This window comes from Neoarius graeffei, chromosome 26 (assembly GCF_027579695.1).
Source record: "Neoarius graeffei isolate fNeoGra1 chromosome 26, fNeoGra1.pri, whole genome shotgun sequence".
Classification (NCBI taxonomy): Eukaryota; Metazoa; Chordata; class Actinopteri; order Siluriformes; family Ariidae; genus Neoarius; species Neoarius graeffei.
Genome location: NC_083594.1, coordinates 19,675,538 through 19,699,222, shown reverse-complemented (window position 1 = coordinate 19,699,222; position 23,685 = coordinate 19,675,538). Strand labels below are relative to the sequence as shown.

At 40.9% G+C, this 23,685-nt stretch overlaps 1 protein-coding gene across 1 annotated transcript in view; it reads right to left on the bottom strand.

Annotated features, from left to right (window-relative positions):
- ephb2b (eph receptor B2b) overlaps window positions 1-23,685 on the bottom strand; it is a 399,332-nt gene that overhangs the window by 65,798 nt on the left and 309,849 nt on the right. Inside the window, exons 6-9 of the mRNA XM_060910500.1 lie at window positions 13,778-13,902; window positions 9,579-9,741; window positions 2,872-2,980; window positions 1,810-1,874 (exon numbers count right to left, since the gene is read on the bottom strand). Of these exons, the coding sequence (XP_060766483.1) occupies window positions 1,810-1,874; window positions 2,872-2,980; window positions 9,579-9,741; window positions 13,778-13,902 (462 nt within the window). The remainder of the gene's footprint in view (window positions 1-1,809; window positions 1,875-2,871; window positions 2,981-9,578; window positions 9,742-13,777; window positions 13,903-23,685) is intronic.

Sequence of the window (23,685 nt, the reverse complement as noted above, 5' to 3'; positions counted from 1 at the left end):
AACACATCTGAAAACATCGTGGTTTGAACTGTGTTGGTTCAAATCAACTTGGTTCAGACCAAGTTGGTACTACAGCTTTGGGAAACAGTCATTTTTTGGATGTTAGTTAGTTCAAACTTGCATCGTATCATATTGGTTTAATGCTAACTTGGTTGGTTGTTTGGGAAACACACCCCTGAACGTGAGCTGTAGATATTTATGCTCAAATCCACTCAAAGTAGGGGGCGGGGCACCATCACGCTGTGTCTTTAAATTATATTAATTTCTTATAGGCCTACTTGTATTTCCTAGAATGTAAATGTGAGGAGTGACATATAAGCTATGTGCAATGTACAATATTCTTAATATCCACTGTAGATTTTGGTAGGTGTGTTGGGTATCTCTGTAAAGCCTCAGCTGTGCATGCCGCCTGGCAACGCGCACCCTCGCTACGTGCGCTAGGTGAAGGATCGGTCAGTGGAGAGCTCAGCTAAGCTCAGCATGTTTAATTCCCCAAGCCAATGACAAGAACTTTTGTGAGAAATAACGCGAACGTCTGCATCATGCGGGATTTGCGGGCGGGAGCAAGACAAAATATGGCAGGCGCGAGCGGGACTGAAAATCATAATTCTTTGCGGGAGTGGGCGGGAGCGGGACTGCACAATGCGGGAGCGGGCGGGAGTGGGACTGAAAATTCTGTCCCGCGCAGACCTCTAACGTAAAACTTCCACGCCAGCGAGCGACTGTGACAATTTGTAAACAAACATGGCTGCCAAGTTTGCTTCGTTAAATACGGAAGATTTTGAGAGAATTTTGGAAGAGAAAGATGTGTTGAAAACCCAAAAGGAATGTATAATAATAATAATCTCATCTTGCCTCATTATCTCTAGCCGCTTTATCCTGTTCTACAGGGTCGCAGGCAAGCTGGAGCCTATCCCAGCTGACTACGGGCGAAAGGCGGGGTACACCCTGGACAAGTCGCCAGGTCATCACAGGGCTGACACATAGACACAGACAACCATTCACACTCACATTCACACCTACGGTCAATTTAGAGTCACCAGTTAACCTAACCTGCATGTCTTTGGACTGTGGGGGAAACCGGAGCACCCGGAGGAAACCCACGCGGACACGGGGAGAACATGCAAACTCTGCACAGAAAGGCCCTTGCCAGCCATGGGGCTTGAACCCGGACCTTCTTGCTGTGAGGCGACAGCGCTAACCACTACACCACCGTGCCGCCCCTTATAATAATAATAATAATAATAATAATAATGGCTTTTTTCGTATTATATCAGATATATTCCATTCAGCTAGCATGATGTTGAACTCGTCTTCGACTCGTACAATATCATGCTAGCTGAATGGAACATATCTGATATACCGCTCAACGCCAGCCAATATTATTTAAATAATAACCTCAACTTTGTCTCAATTATTATTCATCGATATTCACTTTGCCTTTGGCGAATGACTGTTAAATAAAGGTACGAGTTTATAAAATATATAAATATGGTGCTCACACATGAGTGCTATATCCAGTGAAACTGAGACTTACAGAATAAATATTTCCCAGATTCCCTCCCTCACTGTGATACAACGAGGAACTGAGACACAGCTTTAAGACGACACTGATAATCACAATGTGTACGATGTATCAGGTCCTGAATGAGATGGGAGTTAGAGAATTGATGCATGTCCAAATAAAGTTGTGAAAGTCTTTAAACAAAGTATATCCATGTATGGACTAAATTTGCTGGTGGCTGTTTCGTGTCCAGGAAGTGTGTGAGAGACGGAATGTGTTTAGAGGATTCGAGTAAAAACACTCACTGTGGCCGCTGGTGTAGTGCTGCAGCTTATCTGTGTATTCTGAATCTGCTCTCTCAAAGCCACGCCTGTTGGGACAAACACACAGAGCTGCAGAGCACTGCTGTCACGCACACAGGATGGCAAACAACTACAGTGAGCTCCTGAATTATTGGCACCCGTTACGAGAATGGGCGAAATTTATTGTACCTGATTTCACCTTTCGTCGGTCTTATATCAAATATTATTCAAATTTAAAGGTTGTGAAAATTAATTAAAAATGTTGGGAAGAAATGCAAAGGAGACATCAGATATAAATTGTATGGGGTGCCAATAATTAAAAAACTAGGACGAAGCAGGAAAAAAAGTACTTAAGACAACTTTTTTATATTTTCTTATTATATAGTATGTATTTATGCTCAGGATACAACTCATTATTCTATCCACATTCACTGGATATGAGCAATCGCGCACTCTGATTGGCTACTCTACTACGAGGAGATCAGCTCATATACCATGAGTAGAGAAAAACAAAATGGTGGAGCGTGTTGCTGAACCAACCGAGGACGAAATAAAAACTCGACTCAAAAACAAAACCTCAACAAATAGAAAAAGAAGCAACAAAATATGGAATAAAAGTACTTGATGGTAAGAACTTCTTTTTTTTTTTAATTTTTCAAGAATTATTATTAGCGCATTTTTCACAAATTGCTACAGTCATTTCGCCGAGTTGTTTACATTCTAAGCGGAAACGATTTTGTCGGACGTTTTGTATAAAGTTTTTGTTTATCGAATTTGCAAAAAATATATAGAAAAATGCTCCGTTTCTCAAAATCCAGCGAATGTGGATAGAATAAAACAGTTATTCCACTCAATCTCGTCATACGTGGCTTATAGCCGCTCGTGTACGACTTGATTCTGTGGAATAACTGTTAATTGTATTTAATGATATTCATTTCATGTATTCATTTAGGATTCTTTTAATAAAGGAGTATGCATAATTCCTGAATTGATATGCAGGAAGTAAAACAAAGAAAAGCTCCACAGCGAACTGGGCAGCTTCTGTGGTGAGCATCATTAACGTACCGGTTACACACAATGATGATGACCACCAGAGCGATGAGGAAGACGAGCCCAGCAGCTGCTGAACCGATGATGAGAGGCAGTTTCTCCTGTATGCTGGTGTTGTATTCCTCTGCAAACACACACACACACACACAAACGCCAGCATTATACCTACAAACCACCAACGCAATCCGCCAATCTACAGTGGTATAGACGCCACTCCTGCTCAGGCGAGAGTGCCAGATATCCCTCTTCCACCAACAAGGAGCCTGAGCTGGTGCTTAATCTTGAACCACAAACAAAGCTAGTACTCAGAACCAAAATTTATTACATCAGGGCCTTGGGGGAAGCATCAACTCATGTAATTTCCATGACCACAATTGAAATAAAGCATGGTAATTGTAGGGGGGGGTTTTCAAATTTACTGTTTGAAAAATTAGCTAAATTAATTACTGCCGTCATGCATCAGTGGCCCTAGAGGACTTGGCAACTATTTCACTGGCAAATCGAACCAAAACAAAACAGAACAGAAATTTCTAATGCGAACAAACCTTTTTTTTTTTTCTTTTTAAAAAGGGAGCGTGTGTGTGTGTGGTTTTACACTACATACAAGGCAGAAAGGTGCTACTGTTACACACTAAAGCAAGGCCCTTGAGCAAGGATTGGTTTTAACACCTCCACACAAACCCCAAAATCTGATCAACCCTGCAGCAATAAAGAATCCACAAAGACGCTGCAGAGCCACACAAGTGAGAGCGGGGTAACGTTTCCAGTTTTGCCCTCAAAACCCTGAACTGCTTCTGGGGTGTACACGCATGGTGTAAGATGCCTGGAGGGCAGAGCTCACCTAGCATATGGTTGAGTGATAGAGAGATTGAGCTGAGCTGTGTGTGCTCAGTGTGGGACAGACGGCCAGGGAGGCAGCGAGGGTGTGGAACTTTCCCTTTCTCTAGTCTTTTTCTCTAGCTACCCTAATTAAAGCCTATCCAAGCACCACACAGACACAACAGCCTTGCTAAACCGCCTGCTGATTCCCTCTTGAAACCCTACAGAGGCAGGGAGGCAGCCAACACGCAGGCAACTGGCGTTAGATGCTTGGCACAGCTGAATCTGACTGGAGAGACAGCTTCCGATTCTCATGGGCTTGTTATGAGTAAACAAACTCAACGTTGCCAGTTTGATGAACCGAACCACATACTGTGTGTTCAAAAATGCTAACGCTAGCAGGTGGATGATATGTACGACACATAGAATCTCATCTGTACACTCGGGGTGTAACGCAATGCCGCTATCGACAGTATAGCGGGAAATGTTTAATGCTCCAAAATATCCTTATCTACAGCTGTATTTGATTTAAACTGGAAGTGGGTGTGGTCTTAAAAAAATAAATATGAGCCATGACGTGACCAGGCCGACGTATACTGTTACGCTTCAAGACATGTCTGATACTGACTACAACCTCCTTGAACTTGCTTTAAATTACAGAAATTGAACTGAATGAAGTGTATTCTGATGTTACCTTGGAAAAATCGGGGATTTGCATCACCTCAGTAATTTCTTCAGGTCAGGATTCTGTTTACAGACATATCTGTTTGATACGTCTTATGATTATAAAGAATACAGAAATCTCCAGGGAACACAATAAAATTATTGTTCAAACCATTTGATCAAAGTAAGGTATTTTATACCTGTGAATAAAAATAGCCTCAGTGAGGCTGGAGCTCATACCAGCCACTGTTGTTGTGCGCGAGTTTGAAATCCGATCAATCCTGTAGGAGGAGTAGCGATTTTTTTGTGAAATTGTATACAACCCCTGTGTAGCCGCGTCCATGGTCGGTGGCACCACCTGGTGAGCAACTCTCGTTGGAATACGTCTTTAGAGTCTTCTGGGCGAGTTTCAGTGAAAACATCCTAGCAGTTTACGAACAGAAGCGTTTGGTGTGACGAGTCACCCAAAATTTTCAAACGCCCATAAAATGTTAAATCTGACAGGTGGCGCCACCGTCTTGGCAACTTTTATACAGACTGACCTAGGGAACATTCCATACGAGTTTGATCAAAATCCGATCACTCCTGTAGGAGGAGTAGCAGCAATTTTCATGAAATTGCACGTGACCCCTCTGTAGCCTCATCCATGGCAAGTGGCACCACTTGGTGAACAATTCTTCTTAGAATACGTCTTTAGTGTCTTCTGGGTGAGTTTCAGTGAAAACGTCCCGGCAGTTTACGAAGAGTAGTGTTTAATGTGATGAGTCACCCAAAAATTTCAGACGCCCATAAAATTGTAAATATGACAGGTGGCGCCACCATCTTGACATCTTTTATGCAGACCCACCTGGGGAACGTTGTATGCAAGTTTGATCAAAACCTAATCAATCCTGTAAGAGGAGTAGCGAGTTTTGTAAATTGTGGACGGACGACGATGACGGACAGATAACGGACGGATGACAGGTGATCGCATACGCTCATCTGGCCTGGCCTGGCCTGTGGCCAGATGAGCTAAAAAAAAAAAAAAGAGTGCTGTCAATCATGTTACATCCTCCAAGGGCTCTTTACTATGAAGCCCCCAACAATTTTGATCACAAATGCAAATATGGTGGAATCCAGTGTTGTTACTAATGACGGCAAAAAACAAAACAAGCAAATCTGGGAACTACTTTTCCAAGACTGTAGAACATGCAGATAGTGAAGGGGTTGAAGTTGGACGTTAGCAACATTTCTGCTGGATAGGTAGTCCTTATAATTAATGTGTGATCTTCTGTGGAATCCAATATTTAAGAAGAAGAAGACTTTGAACATCAAAATTCCTCCTCTGCATTTAACCCATCTGAAGCAGTGAACACACAAGTGAGCAATGAGCACAGACACATACCCACAGCAGTGGGCAGCTATGCTACAGTGCTTGGGGAGCAGTTGGGGGTTAGTGCTGTTCATACACTCAACTCCCCTCACATTTTTCTTGCCAGTCCTGGGAATTGAACCGGTGACGCTTTGGGCCCAAGGCTGATTCTATGACCTTCAGGCCATGGCTGCCCCACCATTACATTTACTTTGTATTGAAATTCCGGGCTGACATTTTTTTTTTTTTATCTTAAGCTTCTTTCATGTTCGATTTTCACTTAAGTTAAATTTCCTACATTACGCATAACACCTGCTGATCATGGTGCAGTGGGATTTAAGCCCATGCTTTATCTATACCTACATATAAGACAGCGATGCAGCAGTGCTTTAGTCTGTTAGCTTATCCAGCTCTCTCACCTCCTCATCTGATCAAACAGATCAGCTTCCAAAGCTTCAGATTTCATGCTAATACCACCAGTGACACCAAAATGACTTTCATCTCTAATCAGAGGATCTGTTTGCTGCATCTCTGCAACTTACAACGGAGCAGCACACAACCACTAACATCTCACGTGGCAAATATCTCAATATAAACATCTATAAGCATACAGTATATGGGGACATATTATAAAAAACTCAGTTTTTCAGTGCTTGTGCACTGAAAAACTAGCCTGGCAAGCCAGACTAAATGTGAATATTTAGTCTGGCCTCGCTCGTACAGTAGACATTTCCGAAGGGTGTGGGAGGAACAACCCGCTGTCTTTCAAACTGTCTCTGTGCGTATAGGCCAACGCTCTGACCAATCAGCGCAACAGTGACTGTGACGTAGTCAGAGCGACAGAAAACAGTGGGGGAAACCTTGAAATAAATAATTTTTCAAAATGCGTATTAATTAATAAACAGGTTCTAGATATTAAGAAGTTTGGAGATAATGACCACAAGTTTGGAGTCTGTACCACATACTTAACATACACTCTTTTTTCAAGTGTTTTTCAAGGGTTTGCTTAAACTGTTTGAGAGTTTTTATTTTTATTTAGTGGTGTTTGGTGAAATAATTTCCCTTAAATTTAAAATAACGGGAAAATAAGAAACAATCAAAAAGTAATGTTTCAAAGCTGTTTATTAATTCTTCGTACTGCACAAACAAGCCCATCCTTTTGGCTACGAGCGGAGCCAGCTGGTAGATCAGACTTTTGCCATAGCCGGTCGGCGAAACAGTGAAAACGTCCTTCTTGAAAAGGAATGAGCGGAGAGCCTCCGCTGTAGTCAACGAAAACTCCAAGTCTAATTCTTCTAAAACTGATTCCAAAGCAGAGTCAAACGCGCGCTGTTCACTAGCCGTAGCCATCTTTCCTGTTGTGCTTTCTCCAGCGTCGCGCAGCCTTGTCGTCATTCCTGCAAAAGCCTGCCCAAAGAATCCAAACAAAAACCTTGCGTTGTGATTGGCGGGCACGATTTGATGCCTGGGGTGTGTTGTTGATATGGTGCGAGGCTAGACCCACTCGTAGGCAAAAATATTTTTGGCCGCTAGGCGGGATGGTCTAGTTTACTAGGCTACTGAAAAACTGCACTTGTTGGGTATCTTGAGCGCCTACCAACCAACAACTCTGAAATAAGACAATCCAGTTGGTTTCTTCTGCGCTGTCTATTTCAGAAAACACGATCTTCAACGAGCCGTTCAGATTTGACTCCCCTTTCTATGTCACAAACGGAGCTCATTAGAATTACACCGCCACTTCATCTGAGTATCCCCACTCACGGCTTGAGAACTGCCTTTGCAAATGAATATTCATGACCAAAGTGCTACCGGATTGGCTGGTGGAAGAGGGGGGTGGGAGGAACAGTGGCTCATTATCATTTAAAGGAACAGGCACTCAAATCGGCCATTTTGAACAGGGCTGTTTAGACAGAGTGAGAAGGGAGCTGTGCTGCTTTATCCTCGTGTTATTTTAACCAAAGCACATCACAGACATTTCATTAAGACCTCAGGGAGCTGTGTCTGCTTGTGGAAAAGGGGTATAATATGTCACCTTTAAGTTAATGTTATAAAGTTGTGTTTGAATAAATGACCACAGCAACAAATCAGTAAGTTGGTTGGAATGTCAGTAAATTGTATGTTTATAAAGTATAATCAGATCACTGGATATGAGCAATCGCGCGCTCTGATTGGCTACTCTACTACCAGGCTATCAGCTCATATACTGTAAGTACAGAAAAACAAAATGGCAGCGCGTGTTGCTGAACCAACTGAGGATGAAATAAAAACTTGAAAACAAAAGACACCAACAATTGTTAAGTATTTAAGAGAAACAGAAATAGCTAAAAGAATATAGTTCCCCCCACCCACCCGCCCCAATATCACCTGTTCCACACTCCAGCCCAGTTGGTGGTGGTAATTCACCTTTAAGTTGGTTTGACAACTGTAAAAAAAAAAACCTAAACAAGAAGCAGAAGAAGAAAACCCCCCAAAAATAAAAAAAAGCAACAAAATATGGAATAAAAGTATTTCATGATTAGAAAGTAATTTCTAATCATGAGTATCTTTTTTATTTTTCAAGAATTATCGCATTTTCCACAAATTGCTCCTGTCATATCGCTGGTTTGTTTCCATTCTAAGCGGAAATGATTTTGTCAGACGTTTTGTACAAAGTTTTTATTTATCGAATTTGCAAAAAAATACAAATAAAAATGCTCTGCTTCTCAAAATCCAATGAATGTGGATAGAATAAAACAGTTATTCCACTCAATCTCGTCGTACACAGCTTATAGCCGACTCGCCGCGTCAGCTATCGGCTCACGTACGACTCAAATTCGTGGAATGACTGTTAAATGTCTGTAAACTAGTCGGATTAGCTCATAAATGATGATTGGGTGCCTAAAATAACCTGGAAAGTTCATAATCGATTCTTACACATCGCACCGTGCACTTACACTCCACTAGTGCAATTCTTACACACCGCACGATGCCCCTTGTGTATAAAAAGAACTACCCTGACAAAAATTGCTGCTAAATGTGCGAGCGAATATGAATGTGAATGCGTTTTTTTTTTTTTAAACTTGTGTGGGTTTTTTTCGTACTTATTTGTAACAAGCTCTATGTACATCGTTTAAAGCGGAACTGAAGTCATTTTTAAACTTGCTTTATTTCTTAATTAACGTGTTATTCAATTACGTTTTCAGTTTCAGTAACCTTATATCGTGACTCGTATTGGCAACTAATTGGAATTAAATATGATACTTATCGGCCTAGTCGGTTTTTAGCCGTGTTGAATTTAGTTCGTTTGGTCCACGGCAGGTGTCGCTTATCTGCGCGATCTTCACGAGACTTGTGCGAGACTTCGAAACGTGAAGTGTCAGCGCTGCCATTTTGAAAACTGTTTTCCAAACGAAGTATTGCACAAAAGCGAGTTTAAATGACGATTACTGCCTACTTTTTTCAAACTTTCCTGATCGCTATCAAAACAAACAGAACGTCCGGCTTGATTACATCAGCATTCGAAAGAGGGCACGCTTTGACAACGTTGGCAGATGTTGGTTGCTTTGATTTCCGCTGTACGTTTTATTTCCGTCCTACGATGTCTCGCACAGGTCTCAGTGAATCTCGTTTATGGCCATCGCTTTGACATATGGACTGATATATTACTGTACATAGCATATTTCAAACACCCATAACTTGCTATAGCAGTGACAAAATAGCGATAAAAAATGCATTCCTATGTTTAATAAACTGAGATAAATAGAATTTTGATGATAAATTTGCCTTCGGTTCTACTTTAAGGTAGGACGATTTCATTCTTGACTCTATGAAAGTGTGGACAATAAACATACCTTGAATAATCTAGTAAATTCATAATGTAACACTCTGTGAGGTGTAGCACACTGCTTACCCTCTGTCATGGTCTGGAAGTACATCTTGCCACTGTAGCGTCCGAACCCGGCCACAGTACGTGCTCGCACTTGGAACACGTAAATTCTCCCCGGTTTGAGGCCACGAATGATGGCGGTGTTGGTCTGACTCTTCACGGTAGAGGAGTTATGCTCAGTCTGATCCTACAAGTTAAGGGGCAAATAAAGAAAAATGGAAGTAAAAGATGAGGAATCAAGCATGAAAGACTTTCCCACTTGTGAATACACATGTAACGCAAAACGCCCAGTGGTCATGGTGTTCCTTTTAAATCAGGCATCATGGAACTGAGGAACTGTCACAGCTCCATGCACATACTGCTGTCTAGCAGGACTGGCTAAGTGATAAATTGATAACTGATGGTATTTTTATCTGTGTGTCTATGAGCGAGATTGTCCATGAGCATGACTATATGTATGCGAGATGCTCGGCTGATGTGTGCACGTGTTCTCGTTGATAAACTTGGCTGCTCCTGTCAACTAGATCTCTCGCTTCTCTGATGGGAGCTTTGCAACAGTCTGACAAAGGCTGTTTTGACAGCAAAGAAGGAGATAGGAATTATGCCGAGGCCAGAACTGGAAAGAGAAAGCAGAGCTCAGGAGACTCTCTGTCTTTGTGTGTGTGTGTGTGTGTGTGTGTGTGTGTGTGTGTGTGAGAGAGAGAGAGTGAAGATAGAGTCTGCCAAATAATTTGAATCAGTCTCTGTGTGTGTGTGTGTGTGTGTGTGTGTGAGTGTGTGTGTGTGTGTGTGTGTGTGTGTGTGTAGTGATACATGATATACATGTATGTTTAAAGCCTAAAAACTCATCTCATGTGCTGTCACTTAATTTATATGCTGCATTAAGTCATTAAATATAATTATTAAATGCACATCATTCAATTACAGAGAGGCATTTACCTCGTCAAGCCTAGCATTTTCCACGAGCCGTAGCGTTAATGTTAGCCAGGACTACGTCTGAAGCGGTGATCTTGGAAAACTCTCGTTTGCCATATTTGTAAAGCCTGCTGATCTGCTGTATAAAACATTTACTCCAAGGTTGGATTTTACCCCGTGGACCAAAAATCCTGCCCGAGTTTCTCTCGCTGTGTGTTTATCAGAGTAATGCGTAACGACAGCCTATTTATGAAATCCTGTGTGTTTTCTGGAAGTTTACACAGAGGAATTTGTTTCTGAAATGCTGTTTTTATCCAGTCAACACTCCATTGTTTTAACCACAAATCCCTGCACGGAACCTCGTCAGCTTTAACTAGTGGCTCCTCAGCGATTTCCTGTCCTAGTGAATAACTGCAATAACAATCAGCTCGAATGGATCAGTAATTAAATAACAATGTGCCAGCAGCCTCAAATATACAACGGCTTGAAAATCCAGCTTTCTAAACATAGACTTCGCATGCAAAAGAGTCTAGCACTGTGCCTCAGTGATCGCGCTATAATTTCACTATGCTTGTACACATCTGAACGAGAAATAATACACGCGTTTGGTGTTAATGTTAATATCATGTGCATAAAAAGGAGACATTATCTATTTGGCTGTTTCTAGGGATAAAACTCAGGCTCTGATTTACGAAGCTGCCAAATAAAGATGGCTAAACTGTGTGTGTGTGTGTGTGTGTGTGTGTGTGTGTGTGTGTGTGTGTGGCATGTGATAAACTGCCCAGGCAGTTATTGGGTGTGGTGAGGGTAATTTACAAAGAATGCTTGTGTGAATTAAGTGATCTGAAACATGAGAAAGACAAATATTTAAATGTTTTTTTTTTTGCAGCTGCTAACATTTCTTAACTACTGGCTCACTTTTGGAATGCTAAAACTAGAAAAACTTGCCATAACAAGTATTGCCAGGCAAAACAAACCTCACCCAGTAGCACTTATAATGAATATGAAGGAAGATATCGTGAAAAAAATGGGTACTGTATGGGTACATGTGGCGACTGCTTATAAATAAAATTGTTTTCTGATACCATCTCCATACAGTAAATGTAGCGCATATATACACTCTATGAGGCAGTAGCCACAACAATGAACAATTTAAAAATACCAAGTGTCTGTACTTTATATTATTCTACGCTTACCTCTTACAGTTTTCGAAACTGAAACCTCTGAACCAAGGTTTATTTCCCGGAAATGGCCCGGCGCTAGAGCTCAGTGGAACGCACTTTCCCTCTGTAATAAGCATAAACATGTCTGAAAGCGATTTCTTTAGTCTAGTCCATTTAATTCGAATGGTGAACCGAATTGTATACGCTCACCGGCCATTTTAATCGGAACACGTGTATGCGCAGTGCGTGATTGTTACACTCTTACAGCACGATGACATAGTGGCTAGCGCCTCTATATGAGGCAGTAGCCACAACAAAAACGATTTTGACCTTTTTGGTGACCTTGACCAGATGACCCTCAAAATGTTGGAGGTTATATTTGAGTCCAATACCCATCTATCCTGAAAGTTTCATGAAGATTGGTCCAGCCGTTTTCGCGTAATATTGTTAAAAAACCCCAAAGAAACCCGACGGAAAACAATACCTCCTGGGCGAGGTAAATATAAAATGAGTGTGAAATAAATCTGTCGACATGAGTGTGTAATTTGCTAATCAGCTTCTCTTTACCTTTTCAGATGTCAAACTTTAATTCTGAAATTTTAGTGATCAATATGAAGTCAAACTCATGACTGTATTTTGAGATACTGAGACATCATTTTGAGAGTACAATAGTTTTATTCTATCCACATTCACTGGATATGAGCAATCGCACGCTCTGATTGGCTACTCTACTACGAGGATATCAGCTCATATCCTGTGAGTAGAGAAAAACAAAATGGTGGCGCGCATCAAGTCAGATACATCACTTTGTTATCAAGTATTTAAAAGAAACAGAAATGGAGAAAATAATATAGGTCTTTTCCTCCCCAATATCGTCTGTTCCACACTCCAGCCCAGTTGGTGGCGCCAAACCGCCAAAAACCACTAAAGGAGAAGAAGAAGAAGAAAATGGCGGACCATGTTACTGAATCAACCGAAGATGGAATGAAAACTCTACTCGAAAACAAAATCCCAAAAAATACAAAAAAAGCAACAAAATATGGAATAAAAGTATTTGATGGTAAGAAGATATCTTTTATTTTTCAAGAATTATTATTATAGCATTTTTCACAAATTGCTACTGTCATTTTGTCGGATATTTTGTTTAAAGTTTTTTTTATCGGATTTGCAAAAAATAAGAATAAAAATGCTCTGTTTCTCAAAATCCAGTGAATGTGGATAGAATAAAACGGTTATTCCACTCAATTTCGTCGTACATGGCTTATAGGCGACGAGGCATGTAGTGACTATTGGCTCATATGCAACTCGATTTTGTGGAATAACTTAATTATTTTTTTCGCGGTCCGGTTTCCATCAAATCCTGTGCTCTGATTGGCTGGCAAGCGGGTCCGTATCCTACGGTACGGACCCCGGTTACGGACCTCCGGCGACTTGCTCCTTCACAACAATAAAAAACATAGTAGCAATTTTTTGTCAACATTTAATTTCGCATTTCTCAGAAGAATAGCATTAATTTTACAGCATGGATAGTGATAACGACAGCGTTCACAGCGAAAGCGAGTTTTACTACCCTGAGGAAGAAGAAATAAAATAAAACATTTCAGGAGAAAGCTAAAAACCTAACTTGCTAACGCCGAGCAAAAACATGGCTGAATCCTGAATGACTCAATTTTGTATAAATACGGGACGACATAGGCGGCAAAATGTAGTGTTTTTCCTGCCATGGAAGTGCACTTGTATACCGAGGAGGAAGCAATTTGCATTACAGCCGTGAATGAGGATTCAAAATGGCGGCTCGGCTCGGTTTTCCCTTTCGGGCGCTCTCGTTTTCTGTTAGAATTTGGTAAAGAAGAAAATAAATATGTTATTTACCAGCTGGGAGGGAGGGAGGGGGCCCAGAGGGCCTCGGTCAGTACTTTCAAGACCTCGGTCATGGTATTTCACGATACGGACCTCCCAGCTGGTAAATAACACATATATATTTTGTCTTCAGGTTTAATATATCACCACGAGGGTGCAAAATTAATCCATTTACACTGACCATCTATTTTGCAACTTGAAGCTGAAATGCCACAATTTGCATATTTTTGTGGGCTGTAATGAAGTTTTCAGTGTAAATAGTTTGCCTTGATTCAGGTCCAGTACCTTCTCATAGTACTGCAGCTCGTAGTCCAGAATGACTCCGTTGGGTTGATCCGGTTGTGACCAGGACAGAGTAATGCTATCCACGGTACGGCTAACCTGGTGCATTATAGAAACTGTGGAGGGAGCTGGAAAAAAAATGAGAAAGAGACACACAGACACAGAGATTGAAACCAGCAAGCACATGATGAATGTTCACGATCAAATTATAGCCATGCTACACAAACAGTTTAAAAAGCTAGTCCTAACTACACATACACAATGGAAATAGCGTGACAAAGTCCATCCAGCTCCAGTCCTGGAGAATGATGAAAAGGACTTTATGACTAAGCTTGTACACACTTAGGATACAGTACAGCACAGCACCACATAAACAGAGGAGGGGAATTTCCAGCCATGTCTCTATGTCTCCCACATCGTCCACAGGTCTACTCTTCACTGTGCTCTGGTCTGAGAAAGTAGGCATGCCAGAAATGGCTTCCCTCGCCGCATCCTCCTCCAGAGGAAGCTGGACTCATTTTTGCAAACCAAACCCATTTTCTAACAAGCGACAAGTATGTTGTACAGGCGAAGATGGTGGTTGCTGAGACACCAAAAGAAAGGGCCTTGAGCCGAGGTAAATGATTGGGCTGTTCCTCACAGCCATTAAACATGGCACAGCAGGTCAGACAGAAATGGCTGGGCAACAGCAGGACACAGTAGGAGCTGTGTAGGCTTTGGGGGACTCTGGATTTATGGCCCAGGCCCCTGGACTGCACACAAGACCATCATAGGGACTGAGCCCCATAAAGAGAAAGGCATCTCCTCTGGCACGTGTGCTTCCATGGAAAATCCTCTGACTGGAAAAGCCTGTCACTGCCATCACTGTGCTACGTCTGAGGTGCTAAAGCGCTAAATAGCTTCAGATATATGTTAGTTTCCATCACTAGTCAGGCTTTGTACAGGAGTTTGTAGCTCTTTTGTGAGACTTTTAAAGCCAGTATCACAGAGAAGAGCATTTAATCTCAATACACGCATGTGGTTTGGTACGCTAATCTGCACTTGTAGTCAATTTGTAAGCTCCAATGCTTTTTTTTTCCTTTTAATCCAATGTTATAATGCTTTAGTGGAATATTTGAAACCATTTATGAATGTCAAATGTTTAGCTTTGCTTCTGCTAAAGAGCTGAAACAGTGCTCTTAGTGCTTTTGACCGGAGCTTTTATTTTATAGCCAGTTTCATTTCAACTGGTAGCTGGTGCATAATGGTGTAATATTAGTGAGCAGGTAATTATTTGATATTCATTCATTCATCGAAGGTCACCTGCTTCTACCACCAGCAATATGATTTATCTATAGTGATAAGGTCAGATCAAAGAAGATAGCATCACAATCAACTAAAGCAGGCTCAGTATAGGCAAGAAAAATTCAACTGTTATGAAATTATGGCGCTATGAAATGCATTTAAAGGAGAACTGAAGGCAAATTTTGTATTATCAAAATTCTATTCTCATTTTATTAAATATAGAAATGCATTTTGATCGCTATTTTGTCACTGCTATAGCAAGTTATGAGTGTTTTGAAATACGCTCTGTAATATATCAGTCCATATGTCAAAGCGATGGCCGTAAACGAGATTCGCTGAGACCTGTGCGAGACATCGTAGGACGGAAGTAAAACGTACAGCGGAGATCAAAGTGACGACATCTCCCGACGTTGTCAAAAGACGCGCGCGCCCTCTTTCGAATGCTGATGTAATCAAGCTGGAAGTTTGTTTTGATAGCGATCGGGAAAATTTGAAAAAAAAAAAAGGAGGCAGTAATAGTCATTTAAACTCGTTTTTGTGCAATATTTCGTTTGGAAAACAGTTTTCAAAATGACGGCGCTGACACTTCACGCTTCGAAGTCTCGCACAAGTATCGTGAAGATCGCGTGGATAAGCGACGCCTGCCGTGGACCAAACAAACTAAATTCAACACGGCTAAAAACCGAATAGGCCGATGAGTATAATATTTAATTCCAATTAGTTGCCAATACGAGTCACGATATAAGGTTACTGAAACCGAAAACGTAATTGAATAACACGTTAATTAAGAAATAAAGCAAGTTTAAAAATGACTTCAGTTCTCCTTTAATTTCTTATTAATATTATTTAATCCACTTATAATAGATGGACGAGCATGCTCTAAATTAAGCATATTCAAAACCATCAAAACTTTAGAAGTTGAATATCTTCAAGCTTTCTTTCTTTCTTTCTTTCTTTCTTTCTTTCTTTCTTCAAGCTCTTTTCTTTTTCTCTACAAGCTCTTTCTGGTGTACCCAGGAGAACTGTCTCATACACTACTGGGTGTTCTACAATCAGCTTTTTATCCTATTTGCCAAATTCATTTGCCATTTATATAATGCAAATCACCGCCTTTCGCCCGTAGTCAGCTGGGATAGGCTCCAGCTTGCCTGCGACCCTGCAGAACAGGATAAAGCGGCTAGAGATAATGAGATGAGATGAGATAATGCAAATCAGCAATTTGGATACACCTACTCATTCATAGGTTTTTCTGTATTTTGACTATTTTCTACATTGTAGAACAATCCTGGAGACATCAAAACTATGAAATGATGTATGGAACATATATGGAATTATGTGGTAAACAAACAAAAAAAAGTGTTAAAAAAACGTGAGATATTTTAGATTCTTCAAAGTAGCCAGCGTTTACCTTGATGCCGCTTTGCACACATTATCTTAACCAGCTTCATGAGGTAGTCATCTGGAACGCTTTTCAATTAACAGGTGCCTCGTCAAAAGTTAATTAGTGGACAACTTTCTTGCCTTCTTAATGCGTTTGAGATCAAACAGTAAATAGTGAATAATAAAAACACAGTAAACAGCCCTATTCCACAATTGTAGTAATCCATATTATGTCAAGAACCGCTCAACTAAGTAAAGAGAAATGACATCCATCATTACTTTAAAGACATGAAGTTTCTTAATTACAACCTCAAATCAGAAAAAGTTGGGATGGCATGGAAAATGCAAATAAAAAAAAAAAAGAAAGTGGAAGAAAAACCCAACTTTGACTTATATTTCAATGCAGACAGTATAAACCCAAGATATTACATGTTTTTTTTGTTCAACTTCATTTCATTTGTTAATATACATCCATTCCTTTGTTTCAGGTCTGGAACACCTTCTAAAAAAGTAGGGATGGGGTAATTTAGGGCTAGTAATGAGGTAAAATAATTAACTAATGATGTGATTTGACACAGGTGATTATAATCAGAATTTGGGACAAAATCAGTATCCAGGAAAGGCTTAGTCTTTGAGAAGATAAAAAGATGGGACAAAGGTTTCTAGTCTGTCAACAAATGCGTGAGAAAATTATTGCAATGTTTAAAAAACAATGTTCCTCAAAGAAAGATGACAAGGGATTTGGATAGTTCAACTTCTACGGTGTATATCATAATTAAACGATTCAAGGAATCTGGAGGAATTTCGGTGTGTAAAGGGCAAGGGCGCAAGCCTAAGCTGAACATCCGTGATCTCTGAACCCTCAGATGGCACTGCATCAAGAACCGTCATTCATCTACAGCTGATATAACCACATGGGCTCGGGATTACTTTGACAAACCTTTTTCCAGCACTACGATACAGAGTTACATCCACAAATGCCACTTCAAATTTTACTGTGCAACAAAGAAAGCCTTTTGTTAACTGTGTCCAGAAGCGCAGACATCACTGGGCTCGGAGGTATCTGGAATGGACCATCACACAGTGGAAATGTGGCTTGTGGTTAGACAAATCAGTATTCCAGGTCTTTTTTTTTTTGTAAGAAATGGATGCTGTGTGGTCCAAACCAAAGATGAAAGGACCATCCAGACAGTCACCAACAAGTCCAAAATCCAGGGTGTGTCATGGTATGGGGTTGCATCAGTGCCCTTGGCAAAGGTCTTTCTTTTTCTGTGATGGCAGCATTAATGCAGAAAAGTACATTGAGATTTTGGAGCAACATCTGCTGCCTTCAAGATGACATTTTTTCCAGGGATATTTCAACAAGACAATGCAAAAGCACAATCTGGATCTGTCTGTGGAAGAAGAGGGTGCCTGTCCCCTCTGTCCCAAATAGAATGTGTGGCGAATTTTGAAATGGAAAAATACGATAATGACAACCCTGTACTGCTGCACACCTTAAAGTGCATATCACGAGTAAATTCAGGAGCAAGATCAATGTAATTCTCTTATTTTATATTAAACTTTGGTCAAATATCTGTAACATTCTGCATTCTCTGCAATTTTTTTTTACCTTGTGCAATACCAGAAAAATTCAGTTGAAATCAAGCCATTTGAGGCGAATTGGTCCGCCTCTGAAAAAACTTGGCATTTGGATTTCCCGGCAAACATTAATTTTCGTGACGTCACGTGCGGGACGCCTCCCTCTGAATCCTACGTCAGCGCTGGTTTGTTTATGAGAAAACAACCTGGTGGTTTTCTGCAAATTTCTTCGTTATCACGTAATTATTAAAACGGTTAACAGATGTATCGTACGAGGGTGTAGCAACACCAATCTTGATGGGATTAGTACTCAAATTAGTCCAGTTTTCCAAAAGACCGGACAATGAGAGAGAAATGGGAGCGCTTCGTGCGAGGCACCCGGAAAAAGCCGAGGACCAAAGCAGAGCCAAGAAAAAGACCAAGAAAATTGGCAATTCACAAGTTCACTGTTGCCAGCGTAAGGAATAAGAGAGACTATACTCTACATTAGGTGTTTGTGTGGTACACGGATAATGTTATTTATTACCACACACAAAAGTAAACAACACGAAAGCACTGGGCGATAATACACTTGCTCCACATGTATCAAGGGATCTGCGTGTCAGGGCTTGAGATCTTGGGACCTGTCAAACACATTAAACGTATATACAACCCTGCTTAGCCGATTCCATGTGTGTAGCTTATGAAATCTTTCTCCTACAGTAGCCAGTACTCTTCTAAATGAAGAAATATATAAATACGTAATAGTGATTAGAAAAAATATGATTTATGTAACAATAGATAGATGAGCATTGATGCATGAATCCATGGGTTTACAAGCTCAGGCGACAATTCCATATTTCAATGCAAAATCGCTAGCTGCTAAACTTGGTCTACACAGGCTGTGCACTGAAACCGTGCAAGCTCTCTCAGCCTGCTGGCGGATCCGCACGTGACGTCACGAATCTGGCTCCAGACTCCCTTGTGATTTTTCCAGGCGCATTTTGTTATTTTATTTTTTTCTGCTGTAGACAGATGGCCTTGTGCAAAATTACCCTTCTGGATGAGTGTGTAAAGGGACATACTTTCATATAAAAAACAAACAAACAAACAAACACGAAATTGGTCCAGGATATACACTTTAAGTCCTGTTTACAGAAAGAATGGGACAGTATCACACCTGAAATGCTTCATCACTTTATGTCTTTTGTCCCTAAATGTGTTTTAAGTGTTGCTTTTACCATCCTAAATTTTTTGGAAATGTGCTGCAAGAATCAAAATTGAAATAAGTGTTTTGTTTTGTTTTTTGGAACCCCCCCAAAAACAACAACGATGATAAAATTCATGAGGTAAAACATCAAATAATGTAATATTGTATTGTTTTTAGTGTAACAGAGGTAAAAGATTACAACCCCAATTCCAAAAATGTTGAGATACAGTGTAAACTGTAAATAAAAACAGAATGCGATAATTTGAAATCATGAAAACCCTATAGTTCATTGAAAATAGTACAAAGACAACATATCAAGTGTTGAAACTGAGAAATTTTATTGTTTTTTGAAAAATATATGCTCATTTTGAATTTGATGTCAGCAACACATTTCAGAAAAGTTGGGACAGGGGCGTGTTTACTACTGTGTTGCATCACCTCTACTTTTAACAACACTGTAAACGTTTGGGAACTGAGGAGACCAATTGCTGTAGATCTGAAAGAGAAATGTTGTCCTGATATATAATTTCAGCTGCACAACAGTTCGGGGTCTCCTTTGTTGTATTTTGCACTTCATAATGCGCCAAATTTTTTAACTGGGAGACAGGTCTGGACTGCAGCAGGCCAGTTTAGCACCCGGACTCTTTTACTACGGAGCCATGCAGTTGTAATATGTGCAGAAAGCGGTTTGTCGTTATCTTGCTGAAAGAAGGAAGGCCTTCCCTGAAAAACATTTAGTCTGGATGGCAGCATATTGCTCTGAAACGTGTATATATCATTCAGCATTAATGATGCCTTCCCAGATGTACAAGCTACCCATGTCATGTGCACTAATGCCCCCTCATACCATCACAGATGCTGCTTTTGAACTGTGCACTGATAACAAGCCGGATGGTCCCTCTCCTCTTTAGCCTGGAGGATGTGGTGTCCGTGATTTCTAAAAAGAATTTCTACTTTTGATTCGTCAGACCTCGGGACAATTTTCCACTTTGCCTCAGTCCGTCATAAAAGAGCTCGGGCCCAGAGAAGGGGGCGGTGTTTCTGGATATTGTTTATATCTGGTTTTAACTTGCATTTGTGGATGCAGTAATGAAGTGTTTTCACAGACGATGGTTTTCTGAAGTGTTCCTGAGCCCATACAGTGATTTCCACTACAGACATGTGTCTGCTTTTAATGCAGTGTCTCCTGAGGGCCTGAAGATCACAGGCATCCAGTGTCAGTTTTCAGCCTTGTCCCTTGCATACAGCGATTTCTCCAGATTCTCTGAATCTTTTAATGATATTATGGACCATAGATGATGTGATCCACAAATTCTTTGTGGTTTTACATTGAGGAACGTTATTCTTAAATTGTTGCGCTGTTTGCCCATGCAGTCTTTCACAGAGCAGTGAATCCCGCCCCATCTTTACTTCTGAGAGACGCCGCCTCTCTGGGATGCTCTTTTTAGCATATACCCAATCATCTTACTGACCTGTTGCCAATTAACCAAATTATTATTATTATTATTATTTTTACCATTATGCAACTTTTTCAGTCTTTTGTTGCCCCTGTCCCAACTTTTCTGAAACTTGTTGCTGATATCAAATTCAAAATGAGCATGTATTTTTTCAAAAAACAATAAAATTTCTCAGTTTCAACATTTGATATGTTGTCTTTGTACTATTTTCAAAGAAATATAGAGTTTCCATGATTTGCAGATTATCTCATTCTGTTTTTATTCATGCTTTACACAGCGTCCCAACTTTTTTGGAATTGGGGTTGTATTTAACAATTACTGTTTTCAGTTTTAATTTCAATTTCAATATACCGTCCCAACTTTTTCTTATTTGGGGTTTTAATAAAAATAAAGAAAAAACATTGAATTAGAAGGTGTGTCCAAACTTTTGACTGGTACTGTGTAATAAATGGCTTCCTTAAACTCTATTTTCCAGATCCTGACAGAAATACAATCAATTGACTGAGCAGATCTAAAAGCCAGGTGACTGGAGCCATTTCCTCTGTCTAAACTGCATCACCAAATTTGTTTGCCATTATAAGGCAGAAGTCAAGCTGCACAGAAATGATTTACAATGGGTGTCCAATTACATACATACATATATATATAAAATCAGTGTTGCAGTAGAGTCACTAAACCTCGAATCCGAGTCAAGTCCCCAGTGTTCAAGTCTGAGTCACGTCCAAGTCATTAAAGAAAATTTCGAGTCGAATCCGAGTCGAGTCCAACACTCCATTTGACGGTGGCTGTTTTAGCACCATTACCATTAGTTTGTTCCTGAACTTGATGTATGAACAGGTGAATGTGCGTTCTCTTTATCAGGGAGTGCAAAGTATTCTGTCAGAGATGGTTGGGAGACAGATGCAAGTGCAGAAGGTGTGTTTATTAATACAAGTGAAGACAGGTAAACAATCCAGAACAGCAGGCAAAATCATAAAACAGTGAAACAGGTAGGGCGGCACGGTGGTGTAGTGGTTAGCGCTGTCGCCTCACAGCAAGAAGGTCCGGGTTCGAGCCCCGTGGCCGGCGAGGGCCTTTCTGTGCGGAGTTTGCATGTTCTCCCCGTGTCCGCGTGGGTTTCCTCCGGGTGCTCCGGTTTCCCCCACAGTCCAAAGACATGCAGGTTAGGTTAACTGGTGACTCTAAATTGACCGTAGGTGTGAATGTGAGTGTGAATGGTTGTCTGTGTCTATGTGTCAGCCCTGTGATGACCTGGCGACTTGTCCAGGGTGTACCCCGCCTTTCGCCCGTAGTCAGCTGGGATAGGCTCCAGCTCGCCTGCGACCCTGTAGAACAGGATAAAGCGGCTACAGATAATGAGATGAGATGAGTGAAACAGGTAATAGCTTAAGCGAGGCACAAACAGGCTATCATAGACTCGGCAGAATCAAAGACGAGAAACAGGAACTTTTGGACAAGGAAATAAGGCTCAGTAATGGGTCAGCAACGCAAGTCAATACTTCGCAAAGTAAATGTGTTTCCATAGTTTTTATATTGGTGCGCTGATTGCGCCTTAATCCTGTGCAGGTGTGAGTCGTTTACGGTGCTTCCGCTTGGCGCGCGCGCTGTCCGGAGTGCACCTGAGAGTCTATCTGATGCACACGCCAAGGTGCACAGGTGCGACACTCTTGTGTGAAATTAGTACAAAAATTAATGTGGATATAAATATCTTATGTCAAATTATTATGGCATGTTACAAAAAAAAATAAAGAAAAAATCCGAATCCTTATCTCCAATTGATGAGTCCGAATGCAGTTAATACACGAGTCCGAGTCATCAGTGCTCAAGTCAAAGTCAAGTCCCTAAAATTAGGGCATGAGTCAGACTCGAGTACTACAAGCCTGATATATTATATAAGGCTGTCATGCTCTTTGTGCACTGCATTGCGTTGCATTGGGCCTGGCCTCTGGACTGCTGTCCCTGGTAATCTAATCCACAGTAATGCAAACAAAGCCAGGACATGTGCTCACACTGATGGACACATGCTAGTATGAAAGAACAAGGGAGACGTATAACTGTGGTTTTCCTGTGACTGAAGGATTTCCTCCTGGCAGTGAAATGACACACTAACAGACAAGGGTTTGTCATTTCAAGAAGCCAGATACCAAGTCAGAGGGCATCAGGGTTCAGGCGAAAGCAAAGCGCTCTTACAATGATGAAAGTGTCAAGTAATGCCTAATGCACAAACCCGTAGCAAGAAATATAACTTGCACAATATTCACATCAAGCAGGATTCCAAGATTTTTTAATTTTTTTTTTAAAATTTTTAAAGCAACTGCTCTCCATGATGCAGAGTATTAATTATTTCTGACATCGGTGGTGTAGTGGTTAGCGCTGTCGCCTCACAGCAAGAAGGTCCGGGTTCGAGCCCCGTGGCCGGCGAGGGCCTTTCTGTGCGGAGTTTGCATGTTCTCCCCGTGTCCGCGTGGGTTTCCTCCGGGTGCTCCGGTTTCCCCCACAGTCCAAAGACATGCAGGTTAGGTTAACTGGTGACACTAAATTGACCGTGAGTGTGAATGGTTGTCTGTGTCTATGTGTCAGCCCTGTGATGATCTGGCGACTTGTCCAGGGTGTACCCCGCCTTTCGCCCATAGTCAGCTGGGATAGGCTCCAGCTTGCCTGCGACCCTGTAGGACAGGATAAAGCGGCTAGAGATAATGAGATGAGATGAGATCTTTTGTACACTTTTCTGGCCCTAATCCTCAGGATCCTAAAGAAAATCTGCAATCTGATTGGTTTTCTGTGTACACACACTTCTGCACTTCGACTTTTTGGCACAAAATATAGTCAGTGGACTGAACAAAGGTTCACAACAACTCACTTTTCAAACTTGTGATAGAGATAGTCTGTTGATTTCAGAGACCAGCTACAAGAACTGTTTTTGGTTGGTTATATGTAAAATGCCCGCTTGGTTATTATTATTATTATTATTATTTTGGTCTGGTTAGGTTTAATGATGAAAGGTTCCAGAATGTAGTGAA